The 15,587-nt window shown below is 22.0% G+C and overlaps 13 protein-coding genes across 13 annotated transcripts, besides 25 other annotated features; 9 read left to right on the forward strand and 4 right to left on the reverse strand. All coding sequences in view use genetic code 5, as the record gives it.

Annotated features, from left to right (window-relative positions):
* Position 1: 1 nt before the first annotated feature.
* Positions 2-69, forward strand: a tRNA (tRNA-Ile).
* Positions 70-138, reverse strand: a tRNA (tRNA-Gln).
* Positions 139-141: 3 nt separating this feature from the next.
* Positions 142-210, forward strand: a tRNA (tRNA-Met).
* Positions 211-1,233, forward strand: ND2 (NADH dehydrogenase subunit 2). The gene has a single exon. The coding sequence runs from the start codon at positions 211-213 to the stop codon at positions 1,231-1,233; it is 1,023 nt and encodes a 340-aa protein (YP_003934122.1).
* A 1-nt stretch (position 1,234) lies between these two features.
* Positions 1,235-1,303, forward strand: a tRNA (tRNA-Trp).
* Positions 1,304-1,369, reverse strand: a tRNA (tRNA-Cys).
* A 12-nt stretch (positions 1,370-1,381) lies between these two features.
* Positions 1,382-1,447, reverse strand: a tRNA (tRNA-Tyr).
* Positions 1,446-2,982, forward strand: COX1 (cytochrome c oxidase subunit I; the record flags this gene model as incomplete). Its single annotated transcript has 1 exon — positions 1,446-2,982. A coding segment is annotated over one exon (1,537 nt), but the record flags the coding sequence as incomplete, so codon positions are not given.
* Positions 2,983-3,049, forward strand: a tRNA (tRNA-Leu).
* A 5-nt stretch (positions 3,050-3,054) lies between these two features.
* Positions 3,055-3,739, forward strand: COX2 (cytochrome c oxidase subunit II). Its single transcript has one exon. A coding segment is annotated over exon 1 (685 nt).
* Positions 3,740-3,810, forward strand: a tRNA (tRNA-Lys).
* Positions 3,811-3,820: 10 nt separating this feature from the next.
* Positions 3,821-3,888, forward strand: a tRNA (tRNA-Asp).
* Positions 3,889-3,897: 9 nt separating this feature from the next.
* Positions 3,898-4,050, forward strand: ATP8 (ATP synthase F0 subunit 8). The gene has a single exon. It carries the CDS (start codon positions 3,898-3,900, stop codon positions 4,048-4,050), a length of 153 nt encoding a protein of 50 aa, YP_003934125.1.
* On the forward strand, positions 4,044-4,724 carry ATP6 (ATP synthase F0 subunit 6). The gene has a single exon. The coding sequence runs from the start codon at positions 4,044-4,046 to the stop codon at positions 4,722-4,724; it is 681 nt and encodes a 226-aa protein (YP_003934126.1).
* Positions 4,725-4,727: 3 nt separating this feature from the next.
* Positions 4,728-5,515, forward strand: COX3 (cytochrome c oxidase subunit III). The gene has a single exon. A coding segment is annotated over exon 1 (788 nt).
* Positions 5,516-5,582, forward strand: a tRNA (tRNA-Gly).
* ND3 (NADH dehydrogenase subunit 3) lies at positions 5,580-5,934 on the forward strand. Its single transcript has one exon. A coding segment is annotated over exon 1 (355 nt).
* Positions 5,935-5,998, forward strand: a tRNA (tRNA-Arg).
* Positions 5,999-6,064, forward strand: a tRNA (tRNA-Ala).
* Positions 6,065-6,131, forward strand: a tRNA (tRNA-Asn).
* Positions 6,130-6,194, forward strand: a tRNA (tRNA-Ser).
* Positions 6,195-6,201: 7 nt separating this feature from the next.
* Positions 6,202-6,267, forward strand: a tRNA (tRNA-Glu).
* Positions 6,266-6,332, reverse strand: a tRNA (tRNA-Phe).
* ND5 (NADH dehydrogenase subunit 5) lies at positions 6,333-8,078 on the reverse strand. The gene has a single exon. It carries the CDS (start codon positions 8,076-8,078, stop codon positions 6,333-6,335), a length of 1,746 nt encoding a protein of 581 aa, YP_003934129.1.
* Positions 8,076-8,141, reverse strand: a tRNA (tRNA-His).
* Positions 8,142-9,484, reverse strand: ND4 (NADH dehydrogenase subunit 4). Its single transcript has one exon. A coding segment is annotated over exon 1 (1,343 nt).
* Positions 9,478-9,774, reverse strand: ND4L (NADH dehydrogenase subunit 4L). The gene has a single exon. It carries the CDS (start codon positions 9,772-9,774, stop codon positions 9,478-9,480), a length of 297 nt encoding a protein of 98 aa, YP_003934131.1.
* Positions 9,775-9,779: 5 nt separating this feature from the next.
* Positions 9,780-9,844, forward strand: a tRNA (tRNA-Thr).
* Positions 9,845-9,910, reverse strand: a tRNA (tRNA-Pro).
* Positions 9,911-9,915: 5 nt separating this feature from the next.
* ND6 (NADH dehydrogenase subunit 6) lies at positions 9,916-10,431 on the forward strand. Its single transcript has one exon. It carries the CDS (start codon positions 9,916-9,918, stop codon positions 10,429-10,431), a length of 516 nt encoding a protein of 171 aa, YP_003934132.1.
* CYTB (cytochrome b) lies at positions 10,431-11,565 on the forward strand. Its single transcript has one exon. A coding segment is annotated over exon 1 (1,135 nt).
* Positions 11,566-11,634, forward strand: a tRNA (tRNA-Ser).
* An 18-nt stretch (positions 11,635-11,652) lies between these two features.
* On the reverse strand, positions 11,653-12,649 carry ND1 (NADH dehydrogenase subunit 1). The gene has a single exon: positions 11,653-12,609. The coding sequence runs from the start codon at positions 12,607-12,609 to the stop codon at positions 11,653-11,655; it is 957 nt and encodes a 318-aa protein (YP_003934134.1).
* Positions 12,606-12,671, reverse strand: a tRNA (tRNA-Leu).
* A 3-nt stretch (positions 12,672-12,674) lies between these two features.
* Positions 12,675-14,007, reverse strand: an rRNA (l-rRNA).
* Positions 14,008-14,079, reverse strand: a tRNA (tRNA-Val).
* Positions 14,080-14,883, reverse strand: an rRNA (s-rRNA).
* Positions 14,884-15,587: a sequence feature (control region).

Raw genomic sequence — 15,587 nt, forward strand, 5'->3', positions numbered from 1 at the left:
AATGAATTGCCTGATAAAAAGGATTACCTTGATAGGGTAAATCATAAAGATTTAATGCTTTATTCATTATTATATTTAATAGAATTAAACTATTTCTAAAAGTATCAAAAACTTTTGTGCATCATACACTAAAATATATTTAAAAAGATAAGCTAATTAAGCTATTGGGTTCATACCCCACTTATAAAGGTTATAATCCTTTTCTTTTTAATCAAGAAAATTTCTAATAATATTTTTTTAATTATATTAATTTTTGGGTCATTAATTACAATTTCTGCTAATTCTTGGCTTGGTGCTTGAATAGGGTTAGAAATTAATTTACTTTCATTTATCCCCCTAATAAATGAAGGTAAAAAAAATTTAATAACATCCGAAAGAAGCCTAAAATACTTTTTAACTCAAGCTTTTGCCTCTTCAATTTTATTATTTGCTATTATTTTAATAATAATATCCTTTAATTTAAATTGAATAAATAATAATTTTTATGAATTATTAATTTTATCAACATTATTATTAAAAAATGGAGCTGCACCTTTTCATTTCTGATTTCCTGGAGTAATAGAAGGATTAAGTTGAATTAATGGATTAATTCTTATAACTTGACAAAAAATTGCCCCTTTAATATTAATTTCCTATAATATTAATTATAATTTTTTTTTTATTGCTATTATTTTATCGATAATTATTGGAGCTCTAGGAGGTCTTAATCAGACTTCTTTACGTAAATTAATAGCTTTTTCTTCAATTAATCACTTAGGTTGAATATTAATAGCAATAATAAATAACGAATTATTATGATTAATTTATTTTGTTTTTTATTTTTTCTTATCAATATCAATTGTTTTACTTTTCAATAATTTAAAATTATTTCATTTTAATCAAATTTTTAATTTTTCTATAATAAATCCAGTAATTAAATTTTTTTTATTTTTAAATTTACTATCTTTAGGAGGATTACCTCCATTTTTAGGATTTTTACCTAAATGACTAGTAATCCAAAATTTAGTAGAAACAAATCAATTATTTTTATTATTTATTTCTGTCTGTTTAACATTAATCACTTTATATTATTATTTGCGAATATCTTATAGTATTTACATATTAAATTTCAATAAAAATTCTTGAATGTTAATGAATAACTTTAGCAATAAAAATATAACTTTTATTTTAACTATAAATTTTTTTTCTATCATAGGGTTAATAATTATTTCATTAATTTACCTAATTTTATAAGAAGAATTTAAGTTAATTAAACTAATAGCCTTCAAAGCTGAAAATATTTGTATTACCCTTTTAGTTCTTAAACTTTAATAATTAAAAAATTATTCCTTCAGAATTGCAGTCTAATATCATTATTGAATATAAAGTTAAATATAAAATTTGATTAAAAAGAATTATTCTTATATATAAATTTACAATTTATCGCCTAATGCTCGGCTATTTAATCGCGACAATGACTATTCTCTACAAATCATAAAGATATTGGAACATTATATTTTATTTTTGGGGCTTGAGCTGGAATAGTTGGAACTTCTTTAAGTTTACTAATTCGAGCAGAATTAAGTCAACCAGGTGTATTTATTGGAAATGATCAAATTTATAATGTTATTGTAACTGCTCATGCTTTTATTATAATTTTTTTTATAGTAATACCAATCATAATTGGAGGATTTGGAAATTGATTAGTTCCTTTAATGTTAGGAGCTCCAGATATGGCCTTTCCTCGAATAAATAATATAAGTTTTTGAATACTACCTCCTTCATTGACACTACTACTTTCAAGTAGTTTAGTAGAAAATGGGGCTGGGACTGGATGAACAGTGTATCCCCCTCTTTCATCTGGAACAGCTCATGCTGGAGCTTCAGTAGACTTAGCTATTTTTTCTTTACATTTAGCAGGAATTTCATCAATTTTAGGTGCAGTAAATTTTATTACAACAGTAATTAATATACGATCTTCAGGAATTACTCTTGATCGAATACCTTTATTTGTTTGATCAGTAGTAATTACTGCAGTTTTATTACTTCTTTCTTTACCTGTTTTAGCTGGTGCTATTACTATGTTATTAACAGATCGAAATTTAAATACTTCATTCTTTGATCCAATTGGAGGAGGAGACCCAATTTTATATCAACATTTATTTTGATTCTTTGGACATCCAGAAGTTTATATTTTAATTCTTCCAGGGTTTGGAATAATTTCTCATATTATTACTCAAGAAAGAGGAAAAAAGGAAACATTTGGAACTTTAGGAATAATTTATGCTATATTAGCTATTGGTTTATTAGGGTTTATTGTTTGAGCTCATCATATATTTACAGTTGGAATAGATGTTGATACACGAGCTTACTTTACATCTGCTACAATAATTATTGCTGTACCAACAGGAATTAAAATTTTCAGTTGATTAGCTACTCTTCATGGAACACAATTAAACTATACGCCTGCTTTATTATGATCATTAGGATTTGTATTTTTATTTACTGTTGGAGGATTAACAGGAGTTGTATTAGCTAATTCTTCTATTGATATTGTTCTTCATGATACATATTATGTTGTTGCTCATTTCCATTATGTATTATCTATAGGAGCTGTATTTGCTATTATAGCAGGATTTATTCACTGATATCCTTTATTAACAGGATTAGTAATAAACCCTACATGATTAAAGATTCAATTTACTATTATATTTATTGGAGTAAATTTAACATTTTTCCCACAACATTTCTTAGGATTAGCAGGAATACCACGACGATATTCTGATTTTCCAGATAGTTACTTAGCATGAAATATTGTTTCATCATTAGGTAGAACAATTTCATTATTTGGAATTGTATTCTTTTTATTTATTATTTGAGAAAGTATAATTTCTCAACGAACACCTTCATTCCCTATACAATTATCATCATCAATTGAATGATATCATACTCTTCCACCTGCAGAACATACATATGCAGAACTTCCATTATTATCATCTAATTTCTAATATGGCAGATTAGTGCAATGAATTTAAGCTTCATATATAAAGAATTTTATCTTTTGTTAGAATACTAATGGCAACCTGAGCAAATTTAGGATTACAAAATAGTTCTTCTCCATTAATAGAACAATTAAATTTTTTTCATGATCATACAGTTTTAATTTTAATTATAATTACAGTAATAATTACTTATGTAATAGGTATATTATTTTTCAATAAATTTACAAATCGATATTTATTACATGGACAAACTATTGAAATCATTTGAACAATTCTTCCTACAATTATTTTAATATTTATTGCTTTTCCATCACTTCGGTTATTATATTTATTAGATGAAATTAATTCTCCTTTAATTACTTTAAAGGCTATTGGACATCAATGATACTGAAGTTATGAATATTCTAATTTTATAAATTTAGAATTTGATTCATATATAATTCCAACAAATGAATTAGATTTAAATGGATTCCGATTATTAGATGTTGATAATCGAATTATTTTACCATTAAATAATCAAATTCGAATTTTAGTAACTGCTACTGATGTTCTTCACTCATGAACAGTTCCTTCTTTAGGAGTAAAAATTGATGCTACTCCAGGCCGATTAAATCAAACTAATTTTCTAATTAATCAATCTGGTCTTTTTTTTGGGCAATGTTCTGAAATCTGTGGAGCTAATCATAGTTTTATACCTATTGTTATTGAAAGAATTCCAATAAATTATTTTATTAAATGAGTTTCTTCTCAATTAAATTCATTAGATGACTGAAAGCAAGTACTGGTCTCTTAAACCATTATATAGTAAATTAGCACTTACTTCTAATGATATAATAAATAAAAAATTAGTTTAGCCCAAAACATTAGTATGTCAAACTGAAAACATTAGACTTTCTAATATTTTTTAATTCCACAAATAGCCCCTATTAGATGATTAACTTTATTTTTAGTCTTTTCTATTACATTAGTAGTTTTTAATGTTAAAAATTACTTTTGTGTTTCATATTCATCAAATCAAACAGCCCAAAATATTAATATTAAATCTTTTAAAATAAATTGAAAATGATAACAAATTTATTCTCTGTATTTGATCCTTCAACAACTATTTTTAATTTATCCTTAAATTGACTAAGTACTTTTTTAGGTCTATTAATTATTCCAACATCATACTGACTAATACCAAATCGATTCCAAGTTATTTGAAATAATATTTTAATTACACTACATAAAGAATTTAAAACATTATTAGGTCCTAATGGACATAACGGAAGTACTTTAATATTTATTTCATTATTTTCTTTAATTATGTTTAATAATTTTTTAGGGTTATTCCCTTATATTTTTACTAGAACTAGTCATTTAACTTTAACTTTAAGTTTAGCTTTCCCATTATGATTAAGTTTTATATTATATGGATGAATTTCTCATACACAACATATATTTGCTCATTTAGTCCCTCAAGGAACTCCTCCTGTTTTAATACCTTTTATAGTATGTATTGAAACTATTAGTAACGTAATTCGACCAGGAACATTAGCTGTTCGATTAACTGCTAATATAATTGCTGGACATTTATTAATAACATTATTAGGTAATACTGGACCAATATCAACATCTTATATCATCCTTTCATTAATTTTAGTAACTCAAATTGCTCTTTTAGTATTAGAATCTGCTGTTGCGAGGCTTGAGTCTTATGTTTTTGCAGTATTAAGAACTCTTTATTCTAGTGAAGTAAATTAATTTATGTCAACACATGCAAATCACCCATTTCACTTAGTAGATTATAGCCCTTGACCTTTAACAGGAGCTATCGGAGCTATAACAACAGTTACAGGCCTTGTCCAATGATTTCATCAATATGATAATACTTTATTTTTATTGGGTAATATCATTACTATATTAACTATATATCAATGATGACGAGATATTTCTCGAGAAGGAACTTTTCAAGGACTTCACACTATTCCCGTAACATTAGGATTACGATGAGGAATAATTTTATTTATTATTTCTGAAGTTTTTTTCTTTATTTCCTTCTTTTGAGCTTTTTTCCATAGTAGCTTATCCCCAACAATCGAATTAGGAATAGTTTGACCTCCAATTGGAATTGAACCTTTTAATCCTTTTCAAATTCCTCTTTTAAATACAGCTATTTTATTAGCTTCCGGAGTTACAGTAACCTGAGCTCATCATAGTTTAATAGAAAATAATCACACTCAAACAATTCAAAGATTATTTTTTACTGTTCTTTTAGGAATTTATTTTTCAATTCTTCAAGCTTATGAATATATTGAAGCTCCTTTTACAATTGCTGATAATGTTTATGGGTCTACATTTTTTGTAGCAACAGGATTCCATGGACTACACGTATTAATTGGAACTTCTTTTCTATTAATTTGTTTATTTCGACATATAAATTGTCATTTTTCTAGAAGTCATCATTTTGGATTTGAAGCAGCTGCTTGATATTGACATTTTGTTGATGTAGTTTGACTATTCTTATATATTTCAATTTATTGATGAGGTAATTAATTTATAAAGTATATAATTGTATATGTGACTTCCAATCACAAGGACTAAATAATTTTAGTATAAATAATTATTATATTATTCCTTATAAGAATTATTATTTTTACTATTACAATTATTGTAATATTATTAGCTACTTTTTTATCAAAAAAAACTATTATTGATCGAGAAAAGAGTTCTCCATTTGAATGTGGATTTGATCCTATAAATTATTCTCGTTTACCTTTTTCTCTTCGATTTTTTTTAATTGCTATTATTTTTTTAATTTTTGATGTAGAAATTGCTTTAATTTTACCAATAATCCTTATTATTAAATCATCAAATTTATTAAATTGATCTATTACTAGATTATTTTTTATTTTTATTTTATTAATTGGTTTATATCATGAATGAAATCAAGGAGCTTTAGAATGAAATAACTAAATATGAAGCGATATATTGCAATTAGTTTCGACCTAATCTTAGGTGAAATTCACCCATATTTTGGGATAATAGTTAACTATAACATTTAATTTGCATTTAAAAAGTATTGATTTTATCAATTTATCTTATTAATTGAAACCAAAAAGAGGTATATTACTGTTAATAATATCATTGAATATTTATATTCCAATTAAATTAGAAATATAAATGGAATTAAACCATTAAAGATAAAAGTTAGCAGCTTTTTCTTGATCAACATATTTCTATTTATATAGTTTAATTAAAACATTACATTTTCACTGTAAAAATAAAAATTTATTTTTTATAAATATTTAAAAATTACAATAATTTCCCTAACATCTTCAGTGTCATGCTCTAAATATAAGCTATTTAAATTTAAATTAAAAATATACTCATTAAAACTAAAACAATTACTCATAATAAATAACTTAATAAATAAATTTTTAAATTATTATTTTGAAATTCTTGAATATATAAAGAATAATTCTTTAATTGATTATATAATATTTGACCTCCAAAAAATTCACTTCATCCTTGATCAAAACTTTTATATCTATATAATCCTAAATTTATTGAAAACTTAATTACACCTAATGTAGAAATAACTGGTATAAATCATATTCCTCCTGCAAATCTACTTAAACCATAGTTTATTAAAGATTTATTATAAAAAAATAAAGAAATATTTCTTATTAAATAACCAGATACACCCCCTAAGATACAAACAATTAAAGTTAATATTTTTATATCAAAAGGTAAACAAATTATATCGGGATTAAAAAATATTAATCAATTTAACATTCTTCCTCCAATAATAGCTATTACTATTAAAAAAAAAATTCTAAAACTTATTGTTCAACCCTTATCATTTAATATATTTAAAGAAGTTATATTAAAATCCCCAGTCATTGAATAATAAACTAATCGGAAAGAATAACATACTGTCAAGCCAGTAGAAAAAAAAAAAAGAAAAAAAGAAAAAAAGTTAATATATGACAACATAACTACTTCTAAAATTAAATCCTTTGAATAAAACCCTGCTAAAAAAGGTATACCACATAAAGCTAAATTAGCAATATTAAAACAACTACAAGTTAAAGGTATTCTTATACTTAATCTTCCTATAAAACGTACGCTCTGAGGATTTTTTGTATTATGAATAATTACTCCAGCACATATAAATAATAAAGCCTTAAAGAGTGCATGTGTTAATAAATGAAAAAAAGCTAACTTATAATAACCAATAGATAAAATACTTATTATTAAACCTAATTGACTTAAAGTAGATAAAGCAATAATTTTTTTTAAATCAAACTCAAAATTAGCCCCTAATCCAGCTATAAATATTGTTAATCCAGAAACTAATAATAAAAATTGTCCTAACTTAGAATTATCTAATAAAATATTAAATCGAATTAATAAATAAACTCCAGCAGTTACTAATGTAGAAGAATGTACTAAAGCAGAAACAGGAGTCGGTGCTGCCATAGCTGCAGGTAATCAAGAAGAAAAAGGAATTTGAGCACTTTTAGTCATTGCAGCTAATATTACTAATCCTCCAATAACTATTATTTCAAAATTATTTTTTATTATATCTAAATAAAAAATATAATTTCAACTTCCATAATTTAATATTCAAGCAATAGCTAATAATAAAGCAACATCCCCGATTCGATTAGATAAAGCTGTTAATATACCAGCATTATAAGATTTTACATTTTGAAAATAAATTACTAAACAATAAGAAACTAATCCTAACCCATCTCATCCTAATAAAATTCTAATTAAATTAGGACTAATAATTAATATTATTATTGACATAACAAATATTAATACTAATAAAATAAACCGATTTACATTATAATCTTCTCCTATATATTGGTCTCTATAAAAAATTACTAAAGAAGAAATTAATAAAACAAAAGATATAAATATTAAACTTATTCAATCAAATAAAAAAGTTATTACAATAGATATTGAATGTAAAGAAACAATTTCTCATTCAATAAAATATACTAAATCTATTAATAAAAACTTTAATCTTAAAATAAATAAAGTAAATCTAATAAAAATTAAAATATAAAAACTATTTTTACAATAATTAACTAAATAATTCACGATCTAAAATGAAAAATTTCATATCATTGACACCACAAATCAATATTTTTATTAAACTATTTAAATTAAATTCATAATATACAAAAATTTCTCTTTATAATTAATAAATTTAAAGGTATTCAATGTAATATTAATAATAAATATTCTCGTCTTACACCAGAAGAAAAAAAATATGTTCCTGAATACACCTTTCCATGTTGTCTATAAGCAAATAAATATAAAGTATAAGCTGCTCTAAAGAAAGATAATAAAGCCAAACTAATTATAGTTAATCAAGATCAACTAACAATTCTATTTAATAAAGAGATTTCTCCTAATAAGTTTAAAGTAGGAGGAGCAGCTATATTCCCTGAACATAATAAAAATCATCATAAAGCTATTCTTGGTATAAAGTTTAATATTCCCTTATTAATTAATAAACTTCGTCTTCCTATTCGTTCATAAGAAATATTAGCTAAACAAAATAACCCAGAAGAACATAATCCATGAGCTAATATTAAAGTATAAGACCCTCTTAATCCTCAATAAGTTATTGTTAATAACCCTCTTAAAACAATTCCCATATGAGCAACAGAAGAATAAGCAATTAAAGCCTTTAAATCTATTTGTCGTAAACAAATTAAACTAACTAATACCCCCCCAATTAAACTAATTCTAATTCAAATAAAATTAAATTTTATACCTATAATTTGTAATAAAGAGAAAACCCGTAATAATCCATATCCTCCTAATTTTAATAAAATACCAGCTAAAATTATTGACCCTGAAACAGGAGCTTCTACATGAGCCTTAGGTAATCATAAATGAACTAAAAATATTGGTATTTTTACTAAAAAAGCAAATACTATACATAAATATAAAAATTCTAAATTATACAACTTACAATAATTTAAAAGAATAATATTTATAGTAAAATCATTATTTTTAATATAAAAAATACCAATTAATAAAGGTAAAGAAGCTAATAAAGTATAAAACAATAAATAAACTCCAGCTTGTAAACGTTCAGGCTGATACCCTCATCCTAAAATTAAAAATAAAGTAGGAATTAAACTACTTTCAAAAAATAAATAAAACATAAATAAACTTATTGAACTAAAAGTCAAAATTAATATTAATAATAAAAATAAAATTATAAATAAAAATAAATTTGTATAATTATTTAATCGTACAACTCTTTCTCTTGCTATTAACATTAAAGCACAAATTCAAAAACTTAATAAAATTAATCCATAAGAAACTATATCTATTCCAAAATAATATGAGATATTACAAAAATAATATATTGAACTAATTTTAATTATAAATAAAAAGGCCCCTAAAAAAAGCAAATTTTGAACCATTCAATAAATATTTTTATAAAATATAAAAACATTCATAAACAAAATTATAAAAATAAACTTTAACATTGTAAAATAGAAAAACTTTGAAAATAATCATTACCATGAGTACGAATTATAGATACCAAAATTGATAAACCTAAAACTCCTTCACAAACACAAAAAGTTAAAAAAAACATTCTAAAGTACCCTTCATAATTTATAAAATTTAATATAAAAAATAATAATATAAATAATATTAAAACTATAAATTCTAAACTTAATAAAGTACACAATAAATGTTTTCGGGTTGAAATAAAAACAATACATCCAAATATAAATATAACAATTATAAAATAATATAATAAAAAATTTGACATTAATTGTTTTAATAGTTTAACAAAAACATTAGTCTTGTAAACTAAAAATAAAAATTATTTTTTTAAAACTTCAAGAAAAAAGAAATCTCTTTGTCACTAACTTCCAAAGTTAATATTTTAAATAAACTATTTCTTGATATTATAATAATTATATTCTTATGTTTTATTACTAGTTTTATTTTTATACAAATAAAACACCCTTTAGCTATAGGATTAATATTATTAATTCAAACCTTTTTAACATGTTTAATAACAGGAATCTATGCAAAAACTTTTTGATTTTCTTATGTTTTATTTTTAATTTTTATAGGAGGAATATTAGTTTTATTTATTTATGTTACTTCTTTATCTTCAAATGAAATATTTTCAATATCATTTAAACTAAGTTTTATTTCAATTATAATAATTTTTCTATTTATTATAATTTCATACTTTTTTGATAATTCAATAATAGAAAATTTTATTAAAAATAATGATAGAATTCAATTATTTAACCAAAATAATTTATTTTATGAAAATTTTTTATCCTTAAATAAAATATACAACTTTCCAACTAATTTAATTACTTTATTATTAATTAATTATTTATTTTTAACTTTATTAGTAACTGTAAAAATTACTAAAAAAAATTATGGGCCACTTCGACCTATAAACTAATGAATAAACCATTACGAAAAAGACACCCTTTAATTAGAATTGCTAATAACGCTTTAGTAGATTTACCAGCTCCATCAAATATTTCAGCTTGATGAAATTTTGGATCATTACTTGGACTTTGCTTAGTAATCCAAATTTTAACAGGATTATTCTTAGCAATACACTATACTGCTGATATTGAAACAGCTTTTAATAGAGTAAATCACATTTATCGTGATGTTAATAATGGTTGATTCCTACGAATTTGTCATGCTAATGGAGCTTCTTTTTTTTTCGCTTGTTTATTTATTCACGTAGGACGAGGAGTTTATTATAATTCATACTTATATATTCCAACATGAATAATTGGAGTAATTATTTTATTTATAGTAATAGCAACAGGATTTTTAGGATATGTTCTACCTTGAGGGCAAATATCATTCTGAGGAGCCACAGTAATTACTAATCTTTTATCCGCTGTACCTTATTTAGGTACAGATTTAGTTCAATGAATTTGAGGAGGATTCGCTGTTGATAATGCTACTTTAACTCGATTCTTTACATTTCATTTTATTCTCCCTTTCATTGTATTAGCTTTAACTATAATTCATCTATTATTTTTACACCAAACAGGATCAAATAATCCATTAGGGTTAAATTCAAATGTAGATAAAATTCCCTTTCATCCTTATTTTGTTTACAAGGATATTGTTGGATTTATCATTTTTATATGAATTTTAATTGGATTTATTTGAAAATTCAATTACTTACTAATAGACCCAGAAAATTTTATTCCAGCTAACCCATTAGTTACTCCTGTCCATATTCAACCAGAATGATATTTTTTATTTGCTTATGCAATTTTACGTTCTATTCCAAATAAATTAGGAGGAGTAATTGCATTAGTTTTATCTATTGCAATTTTAATAATTCTCCCATTTACTCATACTAGTAAATTCCGAGGATTACAATTCTATCCTTTAAATCAAATTTTATTTTGAAATATAGTAATTGTGGCTTCCCTTTTAACTTGAATTGGAGCTCGCCCTGTTGAAGATCCTTATGTTTTAACAGGACAAATTCTAACAGTATTATATTTTTCTTATTTTATTATTAATCCTTTAATATCAAAATATTGAGATAAATTATTAAATTAATTAATAAGCTTTTATAGCATATGTCTTGAAAACATAAGAAAGTACGGTTGGACTCTATTATTTATTTTATACTAAAAATTATTCATTAAAATAATATAGATAAAATAAAAATTTTTACCCCAATAAAAAAAAATAAATAATTTAAAGACATCGGTAAAAAACTCTTTCAAGCTAAATACATTAATTTATCATACCGAAACCGAGGTAAAGTCCCTCGAACCCAAATAAAAAAAAAAGAAATAATAGTTAATTTAAAAAAAAATAAAATTCTATAAATATCTCTACCTAAAAAAATTACTCTAAATAACATACTTATAAATAAAATACTAGAATATTCAGCTAAAAAAATTAAAGCAAATCCCCCTCTTCTATATTCTACATTAAATCCTGAAACTAACTCAGACTCCCCTTCAGCAAAATCAAAAGGGGTACGATTAGTTTCAGCTAAACAAGATGCAAATCAAACGAGACCTAAAGGAAAACAAAATACAATAAATCATATATATTTCTGATATATAAAAAAATTCAAAAAATTATAATTTCCAATTAAAAAAATAAATCTCAATAAAATTAAAGCCAATCTAACTTCATAAGAAATAGTTTGTGCAACAGCCCGTAATCCTCCTAATAAAGCATAATTAGAATTAGAAGATCACCCCGCCACTATTACGGTATAAACTCCTAATCTAGTAATACATAAAAAAAATAAAACTCCTAAATTAAAAGAATACAATTTAATTAAATAAGGCATACTTATTCAAATTAATAAAGACAAAAATAAAGAAAAAATAGGAGAAAAATAATAAAAAATATAATTAGATAATAAAGGATAAGTTTGTTCCTTAGTAAATAACTTTACAGCATCACTAAAAGGTTGTAATAACCCTATAAATCCTACTTTATTAGGTCCTTTACGAATTTGAATATATCCTAAAACTTTCCGCTCTAATAAAGTTAAAAAAGCTACCCCTACTATTACACAAATTACCAATAATAAACTTCCAATCAATGATAATAAATAATCTATATAAAACAATACTATTTATAATTAATTAAATTATATAAATAAATTCTAAATTTATTGCACTAATCTGCCAAAATAGTTATCTAATATTAATATTAATCATATTATTAAAATCTATATTTCTTATATTAGGTCCTTTCGTACTATAACATAATAATTAATTAAGGATAGAAACCAACCTGGCTTACGCCGGTTTGAACTCAGATCATGTAAGAATTCAAAGGTCGAACAGACCTAAACTTTAAACTTCTACACCTAAAAATAACTCTTAATCCAACATCGAGGTCGCAATCTTTTTTGTCGATATGAACTCTAAAAAAAAATTACGCTGTTATCCCTAAGGTAACTTAAATTTTTAATCAATAAAACTGGATCATTTATTCATATATTTATGTTAATAAATTTTAAAAGTTTTTTAAATTTTAATATCACCCCAATAAAATTTTTTATTAAATTATAAATTTTAAAATTCTTTTTAATTTATAAATAACAAAAATAAAGATCTATAGGGTCTTCTCGTCCTTTAATTTTATTTTAACTTTTTAATTAAAAAATAAAATTCTATATAATTTTAAAAAAGACAGTATATATCTCATTCAACCATTCATACAAGCCTCCAATTAAAAGACTAGTGATTATGCTACCTTCGCACAGTCAAAATACTGCGGCCCTTTAATTTATATCAGTGGGCAGGTTAGACTTTAAATTTAATTCAAAAAGACATGTTTTTGATAAACAGGTGAATATATATTTTGCCGAATTCCTTATTTAAACCTTTCATAAATAATTATTTATAAAAATTTTATATACTAATTTTATCATAATTTATAAATTTTTATTATTAAAATTTATATTTTAATAAATAATTTAATTTTATAATAAATAATTAAATTTTTAAAATAAATTATAACAAATTTATTAATAATAGCTATTTTTAAGCTTATATTTATTAAATAATTAATTTAAAATTTAAAAATTTATTTTAAAGCTAATCCCTTAAAATATTAATCTTATAAATTAAATTATTTATATTAATTAAATAATTTACATTTATAAGTCTAAATTAAATTTATTTCTTAAAAAACTAGATATATTTTAAAACGATTAACATTTCATTTCTAATTATATATTAAAAATAATTATTCCACAGTAACTTTTATATATAATTAAATCTTTAAAATTCGAGAAAAATTAATATAATAATTTTTTATTTAATAAACCCTGATACACAAGGTACAATAAATTAAATTTTCTTTTAAAATAAAAATTTTTCAAATTATTTCAATTTTCTTTTACAATACAAATAAACTATAATTAAAATTATTTTTTCTTTATAAAATACTAAAACTTAAAATTTTAAAATTATTTTTATTAAATAAATTAAATAAATAAATAAAATTAATAAATAAAATCTAATCAATTTAAATTGATTTGCACAAATTTCTTTTCAATGTAAATGAAATACTTTACTAATTAAGCTTTAAATTGTCTTTCTAGATACACTTTCCAGTACATCTACTATGTTACAACTTATCTTATTTTAAAAATAAGAACGATGGGCGATATGTGCATATTTTAGAGCTAAAATCATATAAATAATCTATTTTATATTACTTTCAAATCCACTTTCAAATCTTTATTTCAAAAAATTATCCATATTAAATAAATTTATTGTAATCCATCTCTACTTAAACATAAACTGCACCTTGACCTGACATATTATTTTATTAAATATTAAGAAAATTTTATCTTATAATATATTCTGATGACGGCGATATACAAATTAAACAAATTTAAGTAAGGTTCAATGTGGACTATCAATTACAGGACAGATTCCTCTGAATAGACTAAAATACCGCCAAATTTTTTAAATTTTAAGAATATAACTAATACTACTTTAGTATGCTCATATTTATTTTTAATAATAGGGTATCTAATCCTAGTTTATTATAAAAAGTTTATAGCTTAAATTATTTTTTAAATTAATAATAAATAAATTTAAAAATTTCACCTAATAAATTTATATTTATATTAAAATTTGATTAATTTAACTAATACTAAAAATTTTTATTTGTATTATTTGTATAACCGCGGTAGCTGGCACAAATTTTACCAATACTATATATTATTACTAATACAAAATTTCTTTTTTATATTAATATTGATCACTGCGAATAAATAAACTAAATAATTTTTTAAAAATTAAATAAATTCACACAAAAATTTACATGTAAAATAAAATAATAATAAAAATATTAACCAAAATAAAATAATATATTTTATAATATAATAAACATTAGTAATTAATTTAAAATTTAAGTAAAATAATGTATAAACAAATAAATAAATAATTAATAAAATAAAAATATAAAATATTAAATTTCAATAAAAAATAGTGTAAGCCTTCCCATTGCTCAAAAAAAAACCCCTAATTTTTTTTTGTATATAATATTTATAAATATAATCCCCATTTTATTATTTACAATATTATTATATCTTTTAATTATTTAATATATTTATAATAATTTATTATATAATAATTATCAATTATTTATATATATATATACTAATATTACATTAAATTTAAATTATTTTTTAAACAATAATATTTAGTAGACCCTATTCTTTTTTTTTTTTTTTTTTATTATATAAAATTTTATTTTTTATATATCTATTTATCTATATATATATATATATTATAAATTTTTATATATATACCCTATTTATATATAACTATCAGTATTTTATAGTAAATATTAATATACTAATAATTTTTTTTTTAAGTTACACTTAAGACCCTTAGGCTTATAGATACCTCACTATTGTTTATATTAGTTCCTTAATTAATCTTTTTTTTTCATTTATAGTTAATATTATATATTTATATATATATAGATATATTATTAAATTTATATATTAATAAATGTTTATATATTATATAAATATTTATATTATAATGGTTTTTTTTTTGGACCATTTCTTTTAAAATGACATAA

This window comes from Culex quinquefasciatus, mitochondrion (genome assembly GCF_015732765.1).
Source record: "Culex quinquefasciatus mitochondrion, complete genome".
Taxonomy (NCBI): Eukaryota; Metazoa; Arthropoda; class Insecta; order Diptera; family Culicidae; genus Culex; species Culex quinquefasciatus.